Source organism: Leptonychotes weddellii, chromosome 8 (genome assembly GCF_054177405.1).
Source record: "Leptonychotes weddellii isolate Sample4059 chromosome 8, ASM5417740v2, whole genome shotgun sequence".
Taxonomy (NCBI): domain Eukaryota; kingdom Metazoa; phylum Chordata; class Mammalia; order Carnivora; family Phocidae; genus Leptonychotes; species Leptonychotes weddellii.
Window position 1 is genome coordinate 13,604,335 of NC_138376.1, and position 15,997 is coordinate 13,620,331.

Below are 15,997 nucleotides of genomic sequence, written 5' to 3' on the forward strand. Positions count from 1 at the left end.
GAAAAGTTGGGTGAATTCAAAGACCCAAATCCAGACTTATCTATTTTTTTCACCAGCAGTGATTTGGGTTAAACGAATGTCGAGAAGAGGAAGCACTGGCAGTACTAATCCACCCCCAAATTCGGGGCCGCGGGCGTTTTAGGGACCTTTATCTACAGTGCAAGCTGCCCAAGTCCCCGCACTTGGCACCGTAGGTCTGAGGCCCAGATGGGTTAATGTCACTGCAAGGTCTACGCAGCAACAGGGGCTGGGAAAACATCCGGAGCAAATCGAGAACGATCTCATTGCCTTCTAAACATTAATTCTCCAGTTTCCTCTTCTCTGAGCAAGGGATCAGAAGCTTCTATCCTGCCTGGTTGCCTCACTGAAAGCTCCCAATAAACTCCAAGCAAACCTACGGAGGTTGAAGGGTTCAAGAGGCTCCCCCCAACACGCTCTCCCTCCCACCCCACCCCCACATCCCCACCCCCGGCGTCAGGGCATGGTAGCAGGTGCCGCGTCTCTGGGGGAACACACCAGCGTCTGCACCCAGAGCCCGACGGACCACGCGCCCTTGGGCCCCCCTCGAACCGCGGAGAAAGGCCCCGGACTAAACCCTCCCAGGCTCACTCACCGCCTGCATCCCGAGGCTCCGGGCCCAAAGCGCGCCTCGCAAGCGCGCAGCGTTCCGCCTCCTGCAGTTCTGCTGCGGGAAACCCGGGCGGGCTGCGCCGCGCTGCGCTGCGACGAGGGCCCGGGTAGCCCCGCGGCTTTTGAGTTCCAATCCTCGCCCGGAACGCTAATCAATTAATCCGCACCTGAATTTTACTAAACCCCTATTTGAGACGCAAGATACCCTTGCAGGTAATTAGCAATCCTGGTCAGGCCACCTGGGCGCACGCACGCACGCACAGCTTAAAGCGATTTCTCAGAGTCTGTGAACAACGTCATGTAAACATTCTTTATTTGCGGAATTCGAAACTGATAGATATGCCCTTTGCGGAAGCCGGCAGTTTTCTCTCCACCTTTAACAGCTGGGTGAGCGGTCTTTGGTCTATTGATATTGATATAGACTAAAACTGGATTTTCCCCTAGGAAGTAGATATGTACCTGAAATTGTGAGAATATTCCTGAATTCACAAAAGGTTTTTTTGTTTGTTTGCTTGTTTCATTAACCTGGTGTACTCAGTCAAAAACAAAACCAAACAAAACGGGGGCGGGGGGAAGCAAACAAATAATTTCATCCACTCTGCTTGTTTTCTACCTACTTCTTTTAACTCAACTAGAGTGTGTACTAATGGCCAGATTTCCGCCGCTAAGTAGCCTGTTTATGTGAACACAGTGGCAAAAATAAATTGGACTGGCGTTTTCTTAAAAACAAACAAAACGGGGCGCCTGGGTGGCTCAGTTGGTTAAGCGACTGCCTTCGGCTCAGGTCATGATCCCGGAGTCCCGGGATCGAGTCCCGCATCGGGCTCCCTGCTCGGCAGGGAGCCTGCTTCTCCCTCTGACCCTTCCCCCTCTCATGTGCTCTCTGTCTCTCTCATTCTCTCTGTCTCAAATAAATAAATAAAATCTTTAAAAAAAAAACAAAACAAAACGACCCCTCAGATCTAAACTTTCCTTGTGTAAAAATCAATTTGTGTTATGATTACAGACTATGGCTATTTCATGTCAAGACATTTACAGAAGGTACCTGTTTACATCAAAGCAAGACCCAATAGAACCAGAATCTCTGCTAGGTCAGCCCAGGTCAGCGCATACACCTGCGGTCCATTCAAAATGATACTTATTTCAAAGACCATGATGTCTGTTTCCTGGCCAATACGATGTAAATATACTTACATTAATTTCCTGATTTTCATCTAAGCCTAGCAAATGCAAAGCCTTCTTCCTTTGCTTTTGAATTAATGAGCTTTTAGTATATCAAAATAGTAATGAAGGCAGAGCCAGCTGTGAATATAAAGTGTTCTGAATCAATGAAAATACTAGTGCAGAAAAAAAATGGAAGGATAGTAACAAACAATAATCAAAATACAGTTTAAGTGCATTTGATTTTACAGAATAAAATAATATGAGAATATAATAAACAATATAATAAAATTACAGTTTGCTTAATAATAGGCAAAAGCTTTATAATCAGTTATTTACAGACTTTGGGGGGAAAACCTACCCTTCCAAACTATAGGGTTGCTAATGCATTCAAATTTTCTGGAGAAATGTAAGACAACACAATAGACAACACCACTACTTATTTATTTTTATTTTCAAATTTTCACTTCAATCAGCTTTTTAATTTTTTTTTAAGTAGGCTCCATACCCAATGTGTGGCTTAATTTAACAAGCCTGAGATCAAGACCTTAGCTGAGATTGAACCAGATGCTCAACTAATTGACCCACCCAGGCACCCCTCGGTTAGCTTCTTTTACTAACATGTTTTACTGAAACATACTTTTAGAGCAACTTGGAATAAAGATTTTAATTCTTCTGAAACTAAATATGGCAGAGAGTCTGTGACATTTCTTTGGACACCAGAATCCATTTAGAAAAAAAAAGTATATAATTAATTGATTTGGCTTTAACGTTAAAAAATTGTACGCATTTGTATTTTTAAAGGTTAAAGACTCCTTAGGAACATTCCAAGATTATAGAGACAAGAAAGATTCTAATAATCTGTACAATAAGACCCGAAATTAACGTCTATATAGTCTCAGAGGTGATTTTGAATTATTTCTGAAGTTATGTTAAAACATTTTAAAGTATACATTATCTTAACCTATCACAATTAACGAAATATGTACGTAAAAGAAAAGTGTGAATAAGTTTAACGTTTGGAAGACAAACAGCATAAAAACAACTGAAGGGCAGGAGTGGCCAGACCTTCGGCAGTCGGTTAATACGATGAAAATCTGCCGACAAAACTCCTGGGGGAAGAGTGGACACTCTCTTCGTTTCCTCCCCGACCCTCGCGGCGACTACGCGAGAGTGATTTTAATCGGAAACCCTGACCTACACGATCTTTCAGAAAAGAGAACTTCGGGGGAAGAGAGGCAGGAGGATGACGAAGTCACTTTTTTTCTGCGTGGACTTTCCGCCTCTGGTTGGGAGGAGCAGCCAGCTTGAAACTAGAGAAAGAAGAAAATTCGTGAAACTGCCCAAAGCTGGCATTTTCCGTCACCGGAGTTCTCCGCTGCCCATAGCTGGCGGCTCTGAAAAGCATCTCACTATTGGATTGACTTTCCTAACAAACCTGACTGTGCCCTTGACCGGAGGTGAGAGAACAGCGAGCGCGGACAATTTATTTAGCGCAAGTTGTGGGTTTAAGGAGCATCTGCTTTCTCCGCCTTTGGCCAAAGGGAGAGACTGGTGGGGCAAGAGGCGCTGGCCTGGGCGCACTCCCGGCCAGGTCCCTCGCAGCATCAGTCGGTGCGCCCGGAGCCTGCTGGGCGGCGCCCAGGTCCCTCGCGCGCCGGCTTCGGGGTTTGGAGGGATAGAGGTCCGAGCGTCCCCCTCTAACAGTGATTGGCCTTCGGGGGCGGCTCTTCTCTGGATGCGGCTGGGAACAGAAGCGTGCCGCCTGCAGAACAAAGGCACGAGAAAAAACTCCGGGAAAACACTTCTCTCGCCGCTCAGGCTGGCTACAAAGAGATTTAAGTCATTTCAAACGATTTCTTTTATTGGACACCTCCAGGTACCGGAATCACCCTAATGAGTTGGAAGAACAGACGAAGACTTGGTGTCGGTCCCGGGGGATCGATAGCATCCTGCGGATGGCTCCTCCAGGCTCCAGAAAAACTCCCCAGATGGAATGGGGTATTTCCACGACAATACCGATAAAGACGATCTTTACTGAGAATTCACTGAGTCCCAGTCCCCTTTTTAAGCAGATAACGAAACTGATGCCCAGAGGGAGTTGAGACGAGAGAGAGAGAGCGCTAAGTGTCCTGCTTACGCGCCCGGGGCCCGCAGAGCCCACCCACCCGCTCCTCGTCCAGCTACCCTTAGGTCACCTCCCCCCACCTTCCCCAGGTTCACTTTCAGGGACTTTCGTCCCACTGGGCCACGTCCCTTGCACAGCCCCTCCGGAGCAGAGGTACACCTAGGCCCGCGAGCTCACGGGGACCTCCGGCATTCCTTCGGACGCCACTCCTCCACCCCCCACCCCCACCCCACCCCCCCGGAAAAAAACACAGACAGCTCTGACAAAGCCCGAGAGCAGAAGCCCAAAGCTAGTTGGCGCGGGCGCAGTTACCCAGACTAGGGCGCGCGACGGCCAGGGTCCTACAAACGGTGCCTAGGAATTGAGGGTCGGTTCTCGCGGGACTTTGCTGGAAAGCCTCTGTCTCAAAACCTTCCGTCTAAATGCAATCCGAAACCCCAGAGGCGAGGCGAGGTTAGGAAAGAAAAAAAAAAAAAAAAGATTTCAACTTAAATGAGACATTCCAACTCCCCACCCCCCACCCTCGCCCCTTGACATCTTGCCTTCTGTTTCCCGAGGGCTCGGGTCAACTTCCCCCTCCGTTCCTAGGTCTGTCCGGGCGGGGGTGACCCGCCTTGCTGGTGCCGGGAGGGTGGGAGCGGGCGAGGAGCGAGGAAAGGCGGAGCTTGGGCAGGTGTGTCATTATAAACGTGCGGGCGCCGCCGCGCGCTGCCGCTGCGGTTTTCAGCACCCGGGCTGAGAACAGAGCTCTTAACCCTCGTCCACCACTTCTGGATTTCTAAGAAAATTCTCTCTCTCTCTCTCTGTCTCTCTGTCTCTCTGTGGGTCTCTGTCTCTCCATCTCCATCCAGTTCATTGTTAGAGGGAAAACATCACCTTGCCCATCTAGGTTTTTTCCTTCTTTCAGGATCGTTGGCGGAGAGCGCAGGCAAGGTGGGGCAGATGGTGGCGGAAGTGGGGCAGAAGGCAGACCGCGTGTGCTCCTACGGGATGAAGCTCAGCTGGGACATCAACGATCCGCAGATGCCTCAGGTGCGTGAAACCGGGTGTGCGCGCACACATGGCTCTGTCCATCCAAAAAAGGGTTGGTGGCATTCAAGTTCTTGCAGAGACTGAGGAGAGACCTCTTCCTCACACCCCCACATCCCTGAGAGTCCTCGATTGTTAGAGGGACGCCACAAACGGCAGAGTTGGGTTTAGTGATGTGTCTTCTCCTTGCACTTGTCTGAAACACACCAATAGTCCCGAGAACTGTCGATTAGGCTGCAAGTTCCCAGTCATCGGGTGAGAGCAGGACACCTGTCCTTCGCTTTCCTTTATCCAAGGTAGAAATCAGGTGATTCTCTCGTCCATTCTTTGAAATCTATGAGAAGGGTACAGCGAATGTAGATACCACTGCTTTTTACGCAGCAAAACTGTAAGATACAACTATAAATCACGGTGACCCGAATTTTAACAAATAGCATGACTTGGGTGATTTATGCAGACGCCCGTGGCTTGCCTGGATGGTCATGCTAACCAGACCATAGGCGACAAGAGAGCCTCTGGAATCTGGATTTTGGATCTAACTTCTGATCTTACTTCTCTAACTTCTGATCTTACTTTTGATCTTACTTCTCCTTTTAGGGTGATTTTGTTTTGTTTTGTTTTAATGGAACAAAGTAGTTCAGAGCCGAGTCCAGGGAATGAGCTGGACAGTTACGCTTGGTCATACTGGTTTGGGGCAGAAACTGAGGAGTGATTTTGAAGTCCTGGGTGTAGGTAGAAGGTGAGAGGAGTGGCTTCCCAAGTATTTGCAAAGGTGGGCTTCCAGCAATGTTGTGGCCCAGGGAAAGAGACTATCATGTGCCATATAGATTTTCAGACAGATAGCGATTCATTAGCAGGGTCATGCACCCTCTCAAAGAGATCAGTACTTTTTTATATATATACATATGTGTAGTAATTTGTTCTATTTGTTTGTTTTAAAGTCTGCTACTTTACAGTCACCCTGTACCATTTGTGGGAAAGTGGACCATAGCACAGCAAGGACACCTCATTCGCACTGACTTTCATCCAGAAAATCTTCATAAGAAAATAATCTTGCATATTAGAAAAGAGCCACTTCCAAATAATGGAAATATGGGTCTTCTTTCATGCCTTTTCTAGATTTCCTGTGCAAATGTGAACCATTTTTCCTTTGCAAGACTGGTTCTTAAGCAGGGAATGTGTGCAACATCTCAAAAAGGCAGGTGCGCTGGGAAACAGAAGTGGAGAAACAGGATCCTAGCCTTGCTCCAGCTGACTGAAGGAGAAAGAGCTAAACTGGCTGCATAACCTTGAGATAGTTCCTGAATTTGCCTTAGTTTCAGGCTAAGATGACCTGTCATCGAGTGGTGGAACTAGATAACAATCTTAAACTATCAGCCAGATTTTCTGTCATGTTCAGTGTGTGCATGCTTGTCTGAATGTGGACATGTGTGCATTGGAATAGAAGCAACCCAATCCTTGAGTCCTCCATTTCTGTTTTGATTTAAAAATAGGGTCTCGGTGGCTTCATTTTCAGTGTTGCTGCTTTAGTAGCTGGTGTGAGACATGGGGGGTGATTCTCTACCCCTACAGGGGGACACTAATGGAATACTCTCCTCTGGAAAATTGTCTAAGATCCTTAGATTGAAATGTTCACTTTAAAAGCAAAGATATTAGCATTTAGCATAAACTTGGAGTTAATAGTACATCATTATATATTTCATTTGTGGCTTAAGTCAATGTATTAATTTATGGCAATTATAATATTTCTGAGAAAAGATAAATGATATCTATTAGTAATAACAATGATTTCAACAATATCCCTGTGGTTTTAGAAACAAAAGTGTCCATTTACCTATTATTGTTAGAATGCATAATACTAACTGATGTATCCAAGTCTGAATTGCCCGACTGAGAATGTTCGATCTAATGTCCCTGGGGTGGTGGGCGGGAGAGAAGGTGCAAATGGCTTATTACTGTGATAATACTCTTCTGAGCCTCTATCATAGCAGGAAAGCCAGTGGAAACTGGCTGCCACAGATCTGTTTGAATCCCAGGTAATGCCAGTCTAGAAGGTTCTCTCTCTAACTTCCACTTCCTTATCTATGAAATAAGAGTAGGGATGCCCATCATGGAAGGCTGTCGTGATGATTACTGATACTCCATAATGTGGCTTTGCGGCCATGCTGTCTCTGTGCCAAAAGCCCAATTCTGCCGTAGAGAGAAAACAGCCATAGCCAGTATTTAGACAGATGTGCTTGGCCATGTCCCAATACAACTGTATTTATGGGTCTTGAAATTTGAATTTTAGATAATTTCCATTATGTCATGAAATCTAATTCTTTGGATTTTCCCCCAACCATTAAAAAATATAAAAGTCACTCTTAGCTTGTAGACTGTACTAAATAAAACAAATGACACGCTGGATTGGGCCCGGGATTCCTAGTGTGCTGACCCCTGCCCTGGAGAGTACGCTAAATATTAAGTGCTTAGTAAAGGCCAATTTTATATTAAACTTCTATACAAGAAAGACATTGCAGTATAGATAACGCATATCATGGGCAAAGACCACCAATGATGGATATTGAAGCAGTGCTCAGTTTTTTAGATATAACTTACTATTTCAGCCAGGTGGCTCTTTGTTGAGAACAGCGGCAATCCACACTGCTCTGGGGAGAGGTCCAGGGCTCAGCGGGTACCACCCCATGCTTGGGTTTACCTTTATAGCTAGGTCCTTCATCACCGTGCCCTATAAACTGGGAGAGCTAAGTTGGGAGGAGCAAGGGAAGCTATTCTTGTCTCTCTAATGTTGCTTTGGGTATCACTGCTGATGTAACTGACAGGTTTGGGGTAGAGGCACGAGCTTTAGAAGAAAAAGCATTGGATCAAAGTGGAGATATTTACAGACTGAATTGCATTTCAGTGATAGAGCATTGCAATCACTTTTTGCCCAGGCACCTTGATGCTTAATTTGAAAATGTTTTCATTTGTAACTTAACATTTAAACATACCCAGAAGTGGTCTACCATCATAGTAAGGAAAACAGGCTCTGGAGTCAAACTGCTAGGGCTCAAATCCTAGAGCCAGGTGTTACTAGCTGTGTGATCTTGGGCAAGTCATTTAACCTCTCTGACCTCTGTGTCCTATTGGATTAACTACAGATTATAGTAGTACCTATTATCTGTGTGAGGTATGAAGGCTAGATGAACTAGTACATATACAGCATTTAGAAGATAAGAACTTTATACACATCAATGCATGGCCAGTTGTCAGAACAGCATGCGCAGACAGGATGGGTGACGTTTTGTGATGGCACAGTTTGTGGGTCTTAGGACACTTCTGGAATTAAAAAGAACCAGTTTTTATTCTAATGTGCTTGGGAAAAATGAAAAGCGTGATGTGCCCGGCTGGGGCTTGATCCGCTCGCCCATCCTTCCCTTTTGTGCGCCCTCCCAGGAGCCGGCCCACTTCGACCACTTCTGTGAGTGGCCCGACGGCTACGTGCGCTTCATCTACCGCAGCGACGAGAAGAAGGCCCAGCGCCACCTGAGCGGCTGGGCCATGCGCAACACCAACAACCACAACGGCCACATTCTCAAGAAGTCGTGCCTGGGCGTGGTGGTGTGCGCTCAGGCCTGCGCCCTGCCCGACGGCTCCCGCCTGCAGCTGCGGCCCGCCATCTGCGACAAGGCTCGCCTGAAGCAGCAGAGTGAGCGCCCCAGGCCGGGACCCGAGGGGGGGGGAAGGGTAGCTTGTGGCCCCGAGTTCCCTTTTCCCCAGGAATTGTTTTCCCTTTCTTCCTTCAAAAGCACCTGGGGTCCTAGTTGTTATTAATATTTCTCTCTCCCGCTGGCTTGGCAGAGAAAGCATGCCCCAACTGTCATTCCACTTTGGAGTTGATTCCCTGTCGAGGGCACAGCGGATACCCTGTAACCAACTTCTGGCGGCTTGATGGCAACGCGATATTTTTCCAAGTAGGTGGAGGGGACATCACAGTTTGTGGTGGGTATTTTCATCATGCCATACGGTCCAGACCACCTGCCGTGTGCCTTAGGAACTCTGGACTCACCAAGTAGAGCTTCGTGGTCAGAACCCGGGGCTGGGGCTCCCAGAGCCTTACCGGGCTCCGAGGAATAAGCTCTGCTTCCTCGGAGATGATAAACCAAATTATAGTTAACATGGGGAAAGGATTGTTAGGTAATCTTTTAAGATTTCTATTATCCATGCTGTTTTATTAGTTCAATAATTTTTTCTCTGTCATTTTGGAAAAACAAAAAACAACCTGAGATCTTGGGAAAGATAATTTATTTTTGACAAACATCGCCAGCTTCCTTCAGCAGGATAAATATATGATTTATTTCCTTATTAATGCAGGCCAAGGGAGTTCATGATCACCCAAGACCAGAGAGCAAATCAGAGACAGAAGCTAGAAGAAGTGCCATCAAGAGACAAATGGCCTCTTTTTACCAACCCCAGAAAAAGAGAATTCGAGAACCAGAGGTAATGGGGAGCTGACATGACACTGTGGTCTGTGTTCATTTTCATCACAAAATACACTGCTGATTATGTAAAATATGAATGTCATAAATTAGAAAGGTTTTATGTGAAAATTATATCTCCAAAAAAATGGCATTGAATCCACATTTTGGATACAGTTCCTAATTTCTTCTTCTTAAAAAAAAAAAGCAAACTCTCTCTATAGTCAATGATAGGGTGAGGGTGTGTGCTGACAGCCTGATACAAGGGCAGGTGTCCAGTTTTAATAAAGAGAAACAGGTGCATACCAACAGTGAATTAATTAGCAGTACATCCTTGAGAGCATCCTTTGCATTATTTACACAGAACAAATAAAACTTCTTGGGGCAACTTGATCCAGTTTGGCTTTTCAACCAAAGCATGCCAAGCAGGCAGTGCTAGTCCGGAGATAAGAGAAACTGGTATTCGAGCGCTTTCTATGTGCCAGGCACATAGGAGCTAAGAGTTTCGCATATGAAACGGTCACAAAGACCTTAAGAAGAGGTGGTTGTTATTGCAATGTTTACAATTAGGAATCTGAGGTTCAGAGAGGTTAAGTAACTTGTTCCATTCATGAGGGACAGAGTCAGGACTTGAACCCAGGTCTGTCAGGCTCCTTAGGTCCGGTATTATGAACATAGGATGAGGAAACACAGAGCCATCTGCCACTCAGACCCACCCTGCCTGGCTGCCATGAACTCTCTTTGTTTGGCAGTGTGGTATTCATGCCTGAGCAAGCTCAAGTTCTGCAGCCCTTGGACCCTGCACCCAAAATCACATACCTGAGCAGTGCAGTGTTCACAACACACAATCAACCCATTGGAAGTCTGTCTTTATTGGGTTGGTTGGCTACTGTTACTAATGAGGGCACCCATGTGATTTACATTTTTATTTACAAATAAAAATTTACATCTTTTTTTAGGCTGGAGAGAATCAAGACAACAGTGGACATTTCAACAACATGCCTCCCTTGGAAAATCCAGAAGAGTTTGATCTAATTGCTGACACCGGCTTCCCTATCCCAGGGCAGCCTTGCTTTTCCTTCCCAAGCTCCGAGTCTTACAAAGCTACCTGTGACCTAGCCACCTTCCAAGGAGACGTAATGCCACCCTTTCAGAAATACCCAAACCCAAGGATTTTTTTGCCTAGGCCACCTTGCAGCTATGAATTGGCAGGTCCTAGTTACACAAATTCAAGCTCACATCCCACCCTTTATACAAATTCCAGCACCATCCCTAATGACACGGACTGGGTTCATCTGAATGCACTACAATATAACGTCAATTCCTACAGCAGCTTTGAGAGAAGCTTTGATTTCACCAGTAAACAACACGGCTGGAAACCAGCTCTTGGAGCACCTGTCCTTGGGGAGAGGCCAGACCATGGACAGTTCCAGGCCGTGGCCACTCACCCTTATTATAACCCAGAGCTTCCCTGCAGGTACCTCACGGCTCCCCCAGCAGGTCCTCCAGCCCTACAGACTGTGATCACCACCACCACCAAAGTGTCCTACCAGGCCTACCAGCCCCCTGCTCTGAAATACTGCGACAGCATACAAGAAGTGAAGAGCCTTTCAGGGTGCAACTATGCTTCTGAAAACATCCCCCTGTCCATCTATCCAGAAGGCTTGGACTTCCCAGCCACGGTAGCCAGGGCAGCCTCGCCAGCTGGGTCACTTCCTTTGAAAATTCCAGGCGATTGCCGAGCCATCAGACCCACGCTGGCCTTTCCTCAGGAGTCTGCTCCCTCCAGGACAGATGGAGCAGAGACTTGGGATGTGTGTCCATCGAGGTCGGGGTCTGCAATCAGTTATCCAGATGGGGTTAGTCCGTTCTTGAGCTATGACAATGAGGACTTTTGAACAACAGTCCTGGGCACGACATAATAGTAGTGTCCATGCATGCAGTGAAATGTGGAATAGAAACTATCTCTTGTTTGAGCTGCAGGATTGATCTAGCGGACATATGTAATAATAATAATGCTGATCAGTTGAGAAAATTATGGGTTGGAAATGTTTAGATAGTACAGGGAAATTTTTGCACAGCATTTTAAAACCTACTACACTACAGGGGCGCCTGGGTGGCTCAGTGTGTTAAGCCTCCAACGTGATTTTGGCTCAGGTCAGGATTGCAGAGTTGTGAGATCAAGCCCCATGTCAGCCTCCACACTCGGTGCAGAGTCTGCTTAAGATTCTCTCTCCCTCTCCCTCTGCCCCTCTCCCTGCTCCCCCTCTCTCTCTCAAATAAATAAATAAATAAATAAATAAATAAATAAATAAAATCTTCAAGAAAAAAACGAACAAACTACCACACTACATAGGATTAGGTCTGAAATGTGACTCTCCCAAATGAACAAATAAGCAAGTTGGATACCATGATGAGTAATAAGCTAAATTCACTGGAGTAGAAGCCAAGAATTCTGGTTCTCATTCTAAGCCCTTTCCCATTTGACCATAGGGAATTTTACAAATCCTTATCTGGCCTTTAGAGGTTGTCAAAATAGTTTCAGGAAGAAGTCTTTACAATCTTATCTCCTGAGTCGTTTCTTAAAATTTTTATTTAGCATTTACCATCTATTACAAGAGCTTCAGGAAATAAATTTGACCATTTTATCTCCAAGTATATAACTACAACTTTTAAAAAAAATCTACAATATTGCAATGATAATGTGCAATTGTTTTTAAGAGAATTTTGTTTTCCAGTGTCAGCTGAATACCTTTTCTTAACATCAATGAATGTTTTCATAACAGAAACAGCGTAACAATGATGTGTATTTAAGATTATTATTGTGCTAAAATATGTTTTTTCTGATTAAGTTTCAGAATTAGAATTGAGATGTTTTATTCAAATACAGGTTTACTGTTTGTTACTCCTTATAAATGTAATTGATAATATTTGGTTGAATGTAATAAAGAAGTTTTAAGGTAATGTTGCTGATGCTTGAGTTATTTCAAAAAGGAGATAGGAAAAAATTGTGTTCATATTATGACCTGCAAAACCGTTGCTATAATATACAAAAACACATTAGTTCATTTAACAGTTTTATAGTTTATTTCATTTTATTTTTTGTACCTTTTGACCCCCTTGGCCCACTCACCCATTCTGCTCACTCCCCTCCCCCACCTCTGGCAACCACCAATCTGTTCTCTGTATCTATGAACTCCCATTTTTTGTTATTTTAGATTCCACATGTGAGTGAGACCATATGGCATTTGTCTTTCCCTGTCTTATTTTACTTAGCATAATGCCCCAAGATCCATCCATGGTGTCACAAATAGCAAGACTTCACTCCATTGTATCTATATGCCACATTTTCTTTATCCGTTCATCCCTAGGGAGACAACTACTTAGGTTGTTTCTGGGACTTGGCTACTGTAAATGATGCTACAATGAACATGGGGGTGCATATAGCTTTTCAAATTAGTGTTTTCATTTTCTTAGGATAGATACCCAGCAGAGGAATTGCTGGATCACATGGTAGATCTATTTTTAATTTTTTGAGGAAACTCCATGCTGTTTTCCACAGCAATTGTACCAATTTGCATTCCCCCCAACAGTGCACAAGGGTTCCCTTTTATCCACATCCTTGCCAGCACTTATTTCTTGTCTTCTTAATAATAGCCATTCTAAAGGTGTGAGGTGATATCTCATTGTGGTTCTGATTTCTATTTCCCTGATGATGGGTGATGCTGAGCATCTTTTCATTTACCTATTGGTCATCTGTGTGTCTTCTTTAGAAATGTCCATTCAGATCCTCTGCCCATTTTTTAATTGGATTTTTTTTTTTTTTGCTATTGACTTGTATGAGTTTTTTATGTATTTTGGGTATTAACCCCTTATTAGATATATGATTCGTAAATATTTTCTCCCATTCAGTAAGTTGCCTTTTCCTTATGTTGATGATTTCCCTCGCTGCACAAAAACCTTTTAGTTTGATGTCATTTCACTTGTTTATTTTTGTTTTTGGTGTCAAATCCAAAAAATCACCAAGACCAATGTCAAGGAGTTTATTGCCTCTGGTTTTTTTTCTAGGAATTTTATAGTTTCAGGTCTTATATTTAAGTTCTGAATCCACTTGAGTTAATTTTTGTGTATGGTGTAAGACAGTGGTCCAGTTTCATTCTTTTGGATCTAGCTGTCCCAGTGCGATTTATTGAAGAAACTGTCCTTTCCCCATTGTATATTCTTGGCTCCTTTGTTATAAGTTAATTGCCCATATATGTATGGGTTTTTTTCTGGGCTCTCTGTTCTGTTCCATTGATTTATGTGTCTGTTTTTATGCCACTACCATACTGTTTGTTTACTATAGCTTTGAAATATAGTTTGAAATCAGAGAGCATAATGCCTTCAGCTTTGTTCTTTTTCAAGATTGCTTTGGCTTTTGAGGTCTCTTGTGGTTCCACACAAATTTTAGAGTTGTTTTTTCTATTTCCATGGAAAATGCCATTGGAATGTTGGTAGGAATTTTGCACTGAATCTGTAGATTGCTTTGAGTAATATGGATATTTTAACAATATGAATTCTTCTGATTCATGAGCTTGGAATATCCACTTACTTGTGTCTTCTTCAATTTCTTTCATTAATGCCTTATAGTTTTCAGTGTGCAGGTCAGGTCTTTTACTTTCTCAGTTAAATTTATTTCTAGGTATTTCAGTAGTTTATTTTAGAAAGAATTATTTGCCATACTGATAACAAAAAGCCTATTCAAAACATTCAGAATGCATGCACACACACACACACACACGCACATTTTGCACAGCTCATGATATTTACTAAAATCATTCAGTTTTCAAATTAATACAAAATACATAAATTTCTTTTGAGAATGGAAAGGAATGAAATGGAATTTGCATAGAATACTCAATTTGCATAACTAAATGACAGCAAGTCAGATAGATGCCATTTTAAATTATTGAGTGTTATATATTTTTTACCTGATTCATAAAGCCCTGATGTAATAAATACATGGAGTCCTGGCCTCCAGATTAAATAAATATGAGTACACTCCTATGATTCCCTAGCCAACTCTTTCTCCAAGGAAAGGGTGCCTAGCACACTCACAGACTACTTTTTTCTTTTCACTTCTGTTGCCTGAACTCACAGCTTATACTAATGTCTAATATTTATATGGCACTTCCAGGGACCAGACACTGTTCCAAGCTCTAAACATATGCCAATGTGTTTAATCCTCACATCAGTTCTCTGAGCTACCTGAGAGACACGCAGTGACTTACGTAGTAAGTAGCAGCTGGGATTTGAATTCAGGTCACCTCCAGAATTTATGCTCTGAACCACCACATGACATTAGCTTTGACTGGAGTCATCTATCAGTGAAATTCCATTTGTACTTAGCACATGTGTACTTGGCATCTAGCAGGGAGTCCTAAGTACAAATGTCCCAACACAGGACCTGCGGCATCCATGTAGGACAGGCAGAAAGGGGCAGGGCAGGGGTGGGAGTGAACACACTCGGGGTGGAGGCCCTGAGGCAGACATTTCTCAAAGTGTGGTACAAGGGTGCCTTGGTTCCGGGGCAATTCTAAATAGTCTGCAGATATTTTATGTGAATAGTTGCGGATTTATCTTAATGTGTAATAGGGAAAAATATAAGGAACACTTCAAATCTATGATTTCAAAATATTTTTGCCTAGACAAAGCAAGATAGTATGGGGATGTTTGCTTGTTTGTTTGAAGGCAAGGCAACTTACAAAGAGATATTACACAACCAATAGTGCAGATATTGCAAGGAAATGCCAAAGAGTGATTAAAATGGATCACAATGAGTGAGAACTACTGACTAGTGAGACACATTTTCCTGGAGCAAGAGGACAGTGGGTGGCTCAGGTAGAAAGGGTCAATGGTGACGACAATGAGATTGTAGAAAGTGGGAGCCAATGAGGAAAACAAACACATACGTGACTTTCGGCATCTGGAAGTTTAACCACAGTGCTGAAGAGTCTAGACAGTGGGCAGTACTCAGGAGCCAAGATGTGGGAGTTGATCCCAGGAGAGGTGGGTGAAGAAACATACCTCAATTGTCAGCCAGGGACCCCCCAGCCATGCCACCCTCCAAGGAGCCAGGATACAGGGCAGGGTGCCTATATAGCACAGATCAATTCTTGTGAACTGGGCCAACTGAGGAAGGCACAAGAAGGTTTAGACTCTGGATCATATTTACTGTTTAGAAAAACCGATTGGTTAGGGAGCAACAAGTTTTGTGGAAAATGCATGGAAGTAGGAAACTTACAAAGGCCTAGCTGCCATATTGTTATTAATATGAAATATTAATTATGAATGCTAGTTATTAATAACTCTTTGCTTACAAATTTATTATCAGTTTTCAAATACGGGGAGTATAAGTTAGAGCAACCAAAGTTTCTGACACACTTTACTCTGCTCAGCTGATGAACCAGGAGGGGCCCAAGCTTGCAGCTAGACCCATGACAACATTAGCTGTTGAGCACAGAGGGAGATAAAGCAAAGGAGTTGAGGCCAGGCTGGTAGCTGACACCTTTGATCAAGGCAGAGGACAGCAATTAGACTTAACCAGCGCCAA

The 15,997-nt window shown here is 44.0% G+C and overlaps 1 protein-coding gene across 1 annotated transcript; it reads left to right on the forward strand.

Moving 5' to 3' along the window:
• The first annotated feature begins 481 nt into the window (after window positions 1-481).
• Window positions 482-11,303, forward strand: GCM2 (glial cells missing transcription factor 2). The gene is made up of 8 exons (XM_081827529.1): window positions 482-737; window positions 1,637-1,721; window positions 3,671-3,792; window positions 4,827-4,951; window positions 8,384-8,636; window positions 8,789-8,901; window positions 9,302-9,427; window positions 10,365-11,303. The coding sequence occupies exons 1-8, from the start codon at window positions 482-484 to the stop codon at window positions 11,301-11,303; spliced, it is 2,019 nt and encodes a 672-aa protein (XP_081683655.1).
• The last annotated feature ends 4,694 nt before the right edge of the window (window positions 11,304-15,997 follow it).

Bases quoted from the DNA above. Each gene is read 5' to 3' on its own strand.
- GCM2 (XM_081827529.1), top strand. From the start codon at position 482: ATGGTAGCAGGTGCCGCGTCTCTGGGGGAACACACCAGCGTCTGCACC. The intron at 738-1,636 runs GTAGCCCCGCGG...TTATGATTACAG, and splicing joins GCGCTGCGACGAGGGCCCGG to ACTATGGCTATTTCATGTCA. The intron at 8,637-8,788 runs GTGAGCGCCCCA...CTGGCTTGGCAG, and splicing joins GGCTCGCCTGAAGCAGCAGA to AGAAAGCATGCCCCAACTGT.